Raw genomic sequence first — 10,096 nt, forward strand, 5'->3', positions numbered from 1 at the left:
CATTTATGTGACAAATGTATTGCTGTTTTTAACAATCTCTTTCTTCCTTGCTACTAAAACAAAACCAAAAATCAAAAGAGTTAATTGTGACTCATGACATCCTCTTTGGGACGAGTAGAACTGCCCCTTATGTCTTACACTGTAACTCTTACAGAAGTGGCCTGCCTCATGCTGCTGCCACAGAGTGGTTGGTGCATTCACCTTCTGACCTCTTGGATATTAGTCCACTGCTTACCCACACTGTACCAGAGGACTCCCTTACTAGCTTACAGTATTGTTAGTTGTTGAAGAGAATAATATTTTCTGCCTAGCAAATAGATTGCTTTTCTTTGAACAATTTAATCCTGAGAACATAAAGTTTTCTTAGGAGTGTTAAAATGGCATTAAAGTGGCACGGTAGTCAAAACTCCAGTGTAAATAAAAGTTAAAAATCAGAAAGAAAGAAAAGGCAAAAATGAAGCTCAGATTTACTCCCATACTAAGGGAACAAATTTTTACATTTTTCATATGGAAAGTGTTTCATTTTCTTTCAGGAAAATGCACTGGAACATGAGCTGAGAAGAGAAGTTGAAGATCTGAAACTCCGTCTTCAGATGGCAGCAGATCATTATAAAGAAAAATTTAAAGAATGTCAGAGGCTCCAAAAACAAGTAAATAAACTCTCAGACCAGTCAGTAAGTATTACTTCATGTATACATAGTAAAATACTTTCTTTATAAATATTTTGGTTCATAAACTTCTAATACTGTAAATATCAGGCTTGGATATAAATTATCTCTATTTTAAATATTTGGTTTGATTGTGTGGATCATGATAAGTTATGGCTGACATTGAGAAGAATCGGGAGTCCCAGAGCACTTGATTGTGCTCATGAGGAGCCTATACCTAGACCAGGAAGCTGTTGTGCGAATGGAACAGGGGAGCACTGTACAGTTTGAAATTGGGAAGGGAGTGCATCAGGGATGTATTCTGTCTCCATACCTGTTCAGTATAAATGCTGAGAAAATTATCCAAAAAAACTGGACTCTATCAAGAGGAGTGCAGCATCAGGATTGGAGGGAGACTCATTGATAACCTATGTAATGCAGATGACATAACCTCGCTTGCTGAAAGTGAGGAGGATTTGAAGCACTTGTTGCAGAAGATCAAGGAATGTAGCTTTCAGTATGGATTGTTTCTCCATGTCAAGAAAACAAAGATTCTTACCACTGGACCAATAGGTAGTGTCACGATGAATGGAGAGGAGATTGAAATTGTCAATAGCTTCATCTTGCTTGGATCCACAATTAACAACCTTGGTACAAGCAGTAAGGAAATAAGGAGACCCATTGCACTGGGAAAATCTGCACTTAGGAACCTTCCAAATTATTGAGGAGTAGTGATGTCAGTTTAAGGACTAAGGTGCGTCTTATTCAGGCCATGGTCTTTTCAGATTCTTAGCTATGCATCTGAGGTGGACAGTGAATAAGGATGACAGAAGGAGCATTGATGCCTTTGAGCTATTGTGTTGGAGAAGAGCACTGAATCATGGATGGCCAAGAAAACGAATAGATATGTCCTGGAGAGGGTGCAGTTAGAGTGCTCTTTGGAGGCAAGAATGATGAGGCTTCGCCTCACATATTTTGGACATATTGCTAGGAAGTGCTATTCTTGGAGAGAGGGACTTGATCTTGGGAAGGAGGAGGGTTGGTGAAGGAGAGGAAGGCCTTCAATCAGATAGATTGACAAGGTGACGTCTGCAATGGGTTCTTGTGTGTCAGGAAGTGTGAGGATGGAGCGGGACGGGACTAGATTCAGATCTTTTGTTCATAGGGTTGCTATGAGTCGTACTTGACTCAATGGCACCTAACAAGAATAAACAACAACTGTAATTGTTAAACAAGATCTGTAACTCTTTGTGTAAATATCTTTGTCACTTAAAAACTCGATATTTATTTTTGAATCTCTCCTGTGACAGTGAAGTCTATCTTTAGTAAGGTTCACCATTCGTCATCTTCAGTATCCCCCTTAAGTTTTATATATGATTTCTCGGTTGTTATTAGTTATCCCCCTTAAGTCTTATATATGATTTCTCAGTTGTTATTAGTTAACTCATCTATTCTGTTCATAGCCACTAGAATGTGAAGAGAGAGAATGTTTGCTCATTACTTTGTATTGTTTCATAATGGGTAGATACATTTTTAATATAACTAAAGAAAATATTGTATTGATATGTGTGTTTTAGTGTGGGCTTTTAATTTGTAGTATTAAATACAAATTTTGCTGTGTGATAGAGTCCTGGAAGTAGAGAAGACACATTAAAAAAGTGAATTTGAAGATTATACCACCTTCTTTGCAAATAAATTTTGCCCTTATACAATATTAAGTTATAAATCGTGTTTTCTTGGTCTTTTTTAAAATCTGAAAATCTAGGAAAGAAGCAAGAAATACATGTAGTAAACTAGGAAGCAATTTATAAGAAAACACTTAAATTTGACTCGCAAATAAAATTTGAGTATTTTAATAACATTGTATACCAGAAGACTTGTGAAGAGAGCAATAAGATTTCTGTGAATGGTACCATTTTTTTTTATCATTTGACGTTTATCATTTGACATGTAAAAGAAAAAAAAACCACCTCATTTTTAATGACTAGTTGTTGTTGTTGTTGTTGATTCCCATCGAGACAAGCACAACTCATAGCATCTCTACGAACAGAAGACCTGAAGCCTTTCTATAACTATTGTGATTTCTCAAAGTTCATACAGTTTCCAGAGGCATGTTGTTTAGGAAGTGGGTGCCTCTCTTGCTGATAATGTATCATTTTAGGTTGTGTTAGATTTTTTTGGACAGAAGTAGCTTTATGGAATCTTTGGGATTTTTTTTTTTAACAAATACTTATTTAAACTGAAGAAAATAAGTCGTTTTGTGACTCATTGAACAGGTTTTTTTGTTAACATTTTGAATAGGCCAATAATAATAGTACCATCACAAAGAAAACTGGGAGTCAGCAAAGAGTGAATGATGCCTCAATAAGCACAGACCCTGCTATTGCCACTTCTGCCATAGAGGTCAAGCCACCATCTTATGCAGGTAAAATCTTTGAGACCTTTTGTGTGGGATGTATTTTCATTTCTGTTACCTTGTTCTAGAAAGCTTACAGAAATCCTTATATAACAAATGAAGTAATTGATGGAAAAGGAAAATTAAGGCAGAAGAAGCAAGATAAAAACATGTTGGTGGTTAATACACAAAATATGAGTATAAAATTCTATTATCTTTATGAAAATATGTACAAATGTTAAATTAGCTGTTGGTTTTAAGTACTCATTTGGGTTAGATAGAAAATGTTAAGAGTTGGCTTTATTTATATATAACATTACATTAATAGAATTTTAAAGGATTTGGATTGTTCAATTTTGTGAGAAGAAAGCCTTGTAAGTCCTATTTGTTTCCATGTTTTTCTTCCTTTTTCTTTTCTATTTTGGTAATAGAATTCCTTCGTAGTTAATATATATTAGAGGATAACTAAATTTTGATTGCCAATGTATTGTTTATTATACAACTAATTATAAATGAATGATAACAAAACCAGAATTAACTTTAAAATAATTTTTTTAAAAACCTTTATATAATTAGAGGTGTGACAGTGATGAAATGAAATATTGTAAAATAGAGAACAAAAATTTATATTTTCATTTATTTCCTTCATAGTAATTCTCTTCACTGTGCTGTGCTGTTACCCATTTTGAAAAGTTTTTAACAATCTTATTTTCTGCCGCCTTATAGTGGAGAATGATTTTGACATCATAACAAAAGGGCAAGTCTGTGAAATGACAAAAGAAATTGCTGACAAGATAGAAAAGTATAAAAAATGTAAACAACTGTTACAGGTAAGTGAATTACTTTATAGGTCAAAGAGAAACCAAAACATAAACCTGCTTTTATCAAATACACTCAGGCTCAGTGATTTTCCATCTGGCTGCTGAGGTGGTCAGTCTTTAAAGGAAGAGACATCTCTCTCCATTGAGGCAGTTGGTTGATTTGAACTGATGGTTTCAGTCAGCATCAAAGCATGTAGCACCCTGTGCCGTCAGATATATTTGGTATCATAGCTTGTATTAGCTTATTTGATTTGATTGGTGTCCTCTAGTGTCTTTTTCATCCCCTTATTTAATAAATTCTCAATTCAGTTTTGTTGCTTTTTAAGTGATGGGGCAAGTATACCTGTCCATACAAAGCCTGAGTTAATTATTCTTCTTGAGTTATTTCTGTTCACTTAATAATCTTTCTTCCTATTAAGGAAGTGGTTAATTAAGATTGGCCGCTATTTTCTATCATATACTATAAAGATAAATGAAAAGTATTTCAGCTTCCTAAAAGCACTCTTCAACATTCAACTCACTGTCTTTGAGTTGAAACAGACTTAACTGTTGGGTTGTTGAGGCTGTAAAGTGCACAGGAGCACATTGCCCATGTTTCTCCCAGAAATCTATTCAAACTGCCAGAGGTGCCCAGCTTTTGGGTTAGCAGCACAGTTTTGCCACATCCTAAAGTGGTCAGATTTGCAAAATAGAAATAGTGATGATCAAATGAATTATAACCTTCAATAGTTTTATTTTGATAGTTTTAAACAGTTGTATTTTGATAGTTTCAGACAGTATCATTGACTTGTTAGTTTTGCAGTCTTTTTAGTATCGTTTGTTCCTAGAGTATTTAAAGGCTAAAGAGAAAATACTTCTTATTTACACCTGATTGGAGATAGGGAGGAAAAGATGGGTTTTTTTTTAAAAGCTGCAGAACAAAGTTTATTCATCAGCTCAGTGTTTCTGTAATAATTACATACATACAATGTAATACGTGTACATCTTGAGAAGGATTCCTTAGAACTGTTTCAACCTGAGGAACAATACTACTTTATTAGGGATGAATTAGTTCTTGATGAGTATTTAAAAATCTCAGTCTGCTATAACTTGAAAATAAAATGTTCTCCAAGCTTCCTCAAGGAGTATTTTATTTTTAAAACTATTAAAGTACAATTGAAATTCCTTAACCTGCACATATTTAAAGTGTACGATTTGCTCAGTTTTGATAAATGTATACAACTTTGAAACTGTCACCCTGATTCCAGGGTGATGGATGTTTTTCGTCACCACATGTAGTTCATTTTTCCTCCGACCCTCTCACCAGATAATTGTTGACCTGATTTTGTCACCTAATAGAATTTTGTATAAGTAGGACCATACAATACAATTAATCTTTTTTTTTTGTGGTGGAAAGGAGTTTATTTCTAGTTAAATTACTGTGAATTTTATCCACATTGTTGTTTACCTTAGTAGTTCATTTGTTTTTATTACTGTAATAGTAATCATTGTGTGGATCTAGCGATTCACCAGTTGAGGGATATTTGAGTTGTTCACTCGTTCATTCTTACAAATCAACCTGCTATGCACATTTATTTATAATTATGTTTTAATATAATTTTATTTCTCTTGGGTAAATATCTAGGCATGAAGTGACCAAATAATATAACTAATATTTAACTTTATAGGAAACTACTAAGCTAAAAAAAAAAACCACCACCAAAAACCAAAACTACTAAACTGTCTCTCTAGCAAGGGACTATTTTTCTTTTTCATTTTAGACAATATAATGAATGTGTAGTGATAATCTCATTGTGGTTTAAGTTGCATGTCCTGATGAACACTGATGCCGAGGTGTTGTTTTAATATCCTTACTGTACATGCATGCTAGTATTTATGTGTGTGAAATGTTGATTCAGTTCTTTTTTGCCTCTCTTAAAATTTGGATTATTTATTGACTACTTACTGAGTTGTACAAGTCCTTTATTCTGCATAAAATTCTTTTGATCAACGCGTAGTGATTCCCCCATTATATTGCCTGCTTTTTCATTTTGTTGGTATTGTTTTTGAGGGTGTATGTTTTTTAACCCAGAATTGCAGTTTGTAAATTTGTTCTTTGATGTTTTGTATGCTTTACATTCTAAGCACCCACTGGTCACAGTTGCGAAGATGCTCTTGTGTTCTCTTCTAGACTTTTTGTTGTATTACGTTTTACCTTTAGACACATGCTGCACCATTTTGAGTGCTTTCCCTCTCCCCCTTGTGAACCATCAAGTCAGATCCAGCTGGCAGAGGCGATTGCCTCTCCTTCTCCAACAGACCATCTAGTGGATTTGAATTGCCTTTGGGATTGCAGCATAGTTTCTTGCCACTAGGCCACCAGAGCTCCCTTTTGAATACATTTTTATTAATTTAATGAAAGGTTAAAGAAACTTAGGATTTCCATTCATGTATTGTTGCACTTTTCTTCCTGCCTACCCCTTCCCTCCAGTTTGCTCTTCTCATTGAAAAGTAAAATTCTTTGATTGCTATGCAGTTCCTCCCCCAAGCCCACTCCACTATGCAGCCTTAGTTCTGAACTCCTGTCATGACAATAATATCTAATCATATATCCTGTTTAAACACTTTCCCCCCTCAGCAGTTTCAGTGTAGTATACATAATTTATCCAGTCTTTCTTAGTCTCACCCCAGCACTGATGTCAGTCCTGCTCTACAACAGTGGCACTATGCAGTATTTATCCTTTTGTGACTGAAGTATTTCACTCAGCATAATGTCTTTCAGGGTCACCCATTTTGAATAATATTGCATGAGTTTCTTTTCTTTCAACGCAGTGTAGTATTTCATTGTGTGACTATACCACAGCTTCTCTATCCATTCATTTGTTGATGGGCACTTAGGTTGTTTCCAACTCTTGTGAATAAAGCTGCTATAAACATGGGTGTGCATATATCTGCTTGGGTGGCGGTTATGGTTTGTTTAGGGTATATTCCCAGTAGTGGATCTGCTGGGTCAAATGGTATCTCTATTTGCAACTTTTTGAGAAAGTGCCATACAGCCTTCCATAGTGGTTGCACCATTTTATACTCCCAACAACAGTGAATAAGGGTTCCAGTTTTTCTGCAGTCTCGCCAGCATTTGATGTTTGCTGTTCTTTTAAATTTTGCTATCTTTACTGGGGTGAGATGATATCTCATATTTGTTCTGATGTGCATCTCTCTTAGAGCTAGGGATTTTTGAACATTTCTTCATGTGTTTGTTGGCTATCTGAATGTCTTCTTCGGTTAAGTGTCTGTTCATACCCTGTGCCCATTTTTCAACTGGGTTGTTTACCTTTATCTTGTGGTGTTGAGTACATTTTTGCGTGTTTTAAGGTGTGGTTGCTGTATGTGGTATATTTAGTTGTTAGAGCATTGTTGAAAAACATTGTCTTTTGAGTTCCTTGCAACACATTTCTAAATTTTCACCTCGCACAAAAACACTTAGGTTGGAATTAGCCATATTTTTCTTATTTTTATCATTTTTCATCATGATTTATTTTTGTATTAGGATTTATATAATATGATTTTTGTAACATATTTCGTATAACTTCAGTGTTGTAATGAAGAATCGTATATAAAGTCAAATAAGAGGTTATCTTGGCTAGGTATCCCAGAGTCATTAACTCCTCCTGGGAATAGCACCATATAAATAGATCATTTTTATTTCTTCTGTTTATGTAAGTTAACCTGTATTCATCATAGACTATTACAGCATTATAGAGGGAGCTCTGGTGCCCTGCTGGTAAGAAGCTGCACTGCAGTCCTGAAGCCAGGCAGTTTAAATCCACCAGCTGCTTCATAGGTGGAGGATGGGTAATATCCTCTCCTGTGATTAACTGCTTCAGAAAACCTGGCAGAAAGTCAGCTATAGGTCGGTTCCGACTCGATGATACACAGCAACAAATGGTATTATAGAAATAAAGAGTAGAGATGGTGAAACTTCTGTACAGTTCTTATATAGATAGTAAATGTCTGAAACTGTTTAACTGAAAAAATGGGCTTCTAAGGAGCTCTGATGGCCTAGTGGCAAGAAGCTGCAGTCCAGAGGTTTGCTCATTTCAATCCACCAGATACTCTGCCGGAGAAGGAGGGGCAATTTCCTCCTGTACCAGTCAGATCTGATTTGATGGTACACACACACAAAAATAATAAAATTTTAAAAATTTAATTTTTTTAAAATGGGCTTTTATATATTGTCTTTATAATTCAACATTTTAAATTCATGTACTTTGACATTTTTTCATCAGTTTAGTTAATTCTTTTATTTTTTTCAGCTAATTCTTTTAATTAAATATATACTGTTTTAGTATGTGTCTTTAAAGGATTTTCTGATACTTGATTACTTTTCTCCCCTATGCTTACAGTAGTTTTATCATAAGCCTCTAGCATATAACAGTATGTTAGTGGAGATGTTGCTATATGGGATTTAAATTTTTTTGGTAATTATTGATTTCATTTAGGATGAAAAAACAAAATGCAATAAATATGCTGATGAGCTTGCAAAAATGGAGCTGAAATGGAAAGAGCAAGTGAAAATTGCTGAAAGTATAAAACTAGAACTAGCTGAAGTCGAAAACAATTATAAAGTAAGTTTAGTAATCACTGTGTGTTTGAAGCATATTATGCTGGTACTTCTTAAAAAATTTGAACATGTTATCTAGTGAAAAGATTATTTTGTATGTTAATGAGAAAACGTGATTCCATAATCATTTACTAACATCTTAAACATGTGTAGCGTTGTGTTGGCAGGTGAGTAATCACACGTGGCACACTGTTGTACATAATGATTTTGTAATCTAGTGAGAATTGCTAGAGATGCAATCATAGTCATAGAACTTGGACATAGCCTCCCATATGTTCTCTGAGCAGTATTGAGAAATACTTGGAAATAAACTGAAATTTTATTTGGAGGACTTACTTTATACTTTGAATGCTGGGCACTGTTAAGATCTGTGTACAAGAATGCCACAATCAGAGAGGGGCCATTTGGAAATAATTTTAGTAACAATGAAGAGGATTTACAGAGGGGGGCAGAGATTGAAAAATGAAGAAATCGAAGAACACATTTATAAAATCCTCCCCTCTTGGTTAATTTTTCTGAGCACCATTAAATAGAACATGGATCTGGAATGTATTTATATTTACAATGCTTGTGCTATAATGAATAGGTAGTGGTTGTTGAATAAATGAATGATTCATAGTTAAAGTGTTGGGGAGTGGAGAAAGAACAGGAAGATGAAAGTCCACATAGCTTCTGAACCTGACTCACTGGATCCTGAGTTTCATGGTGATGGCACAAGATAGGACACAATTTGTTGTTCATAGGGTTGCTGTGAGTTGTTATTGACTCCAACAACAGTAACAATCAAAAAAAGTAGGAAAATGGGTTTGGGATGTTTGCCTTTATATTGCAGGATTGAAAGCATGGTGCAGAATAGGGCAAGGTTCATACATGGTGTTCATAGGGTTACTATGAGTCCTTGTTGACTTGATGGCACCTAGCAACAACAAAATTACAGGAAGGACAATGAAAACACATCTAACCATCACTTTAAAAAGTGGAATTGAAACTTGGGAAAAAGAGCAGATGGTGTAGGAGTTAATGGTATGATTTACATCCAGGGACATGATAGTTGAAGGCATGGAAAATAGGAATGTTCTTCTGCCAGAGGGAATATAGGCACAGGAAACCAACGGAAGAACTTTCGAGAATATCCCTCTTTGTCACTGAGAGGACACAAAACAGAAAAGGACAGACAAAAGAGGGACTTGGGAGGATTACCATATTGATATGGCAGTTTTCTCTAAACCAGTAGAAGAACAATAAGGGTAAAGAAAATGGTAATGGCAAATGATGTAGAAAAATAAGAACTGAGTAGAACAGATGGATTGATTACGAATTGTTTAAACAGAATGTATAAGCTATTAAAAAGTATAAGCAGGGAGTAGATAATGGAAAAAAGTAAATCTATCTTTCTTCAGCTTCAGTTGGCAGAGAAAGACAAAGAAATAAATGGTCTGACTTCACACTTGGAAAATCTCTCCAGGGAGAAGGTATTGAACAATGTTTTGTTTTTAAAAAAGTATAATGTAACACTGTGAATGATAATGCAACTTTATGAAGAGACACACACTATACTGTACATAGGAGGGTGGTTTTGAAAAGTAGTTGAATAAAGACAACACACACAAGTGAAATGTATTTTTTAGTTAAA

General features: G+C 34.9%; 1 protein-coding gene across 3 annotated transcripts in view; it reads left to right on the plus strand.

The window, feature by feature from the left end:
• TAX1BP1 (Tax1 (human T-cell leukemia virus type I) binding protein 1) overlaps positions 1–10,096 on the plus strand; it is an 87,217-nt gene that overhangs the window by 47,086 nt on the left and 30,035 nt on the right. For all 3 annotated transcript variants that reach the window (XM_006896119.1, XM_006896118.1, XM_006896120.1), the window contains exons 9-12: positions 534–674; positions 2,949–3,072; positions 3,769–3,872; positions 8,342–8,467. In XM_006896119.1, coding sequence (XP_006896181.1) covers positions 534–674; positions 2,949–3,072; positions 3,769–3,872; positions 8,342–8,467 — 495 coding nt within the window. The remainder of the gene's footprint in view (positions 1–533; positions 675–2,948; positions 3,073–3,768; positions 3,873–8,341; positions 8,468–10,096) is intronic.

The sequence above is a fragment of the Elephantulus edwardii genome, unplaced genomic scaffold, assembly GCF_000299155.1.
Source record: "Elephantulus edwardii isolate Elephantulus edwardi_28Jun2011 unplaced genomic scaffold, EleEdw1.0 scaffold00182, whole genome shotgun sequence".
Classification (NCBI taxonomy): Eukaryota; Metazoa; Chordata; class Mammalia; order Macroscelidea; family Macroscelididae; genus Elephantulus; species Elephantulus edwardii.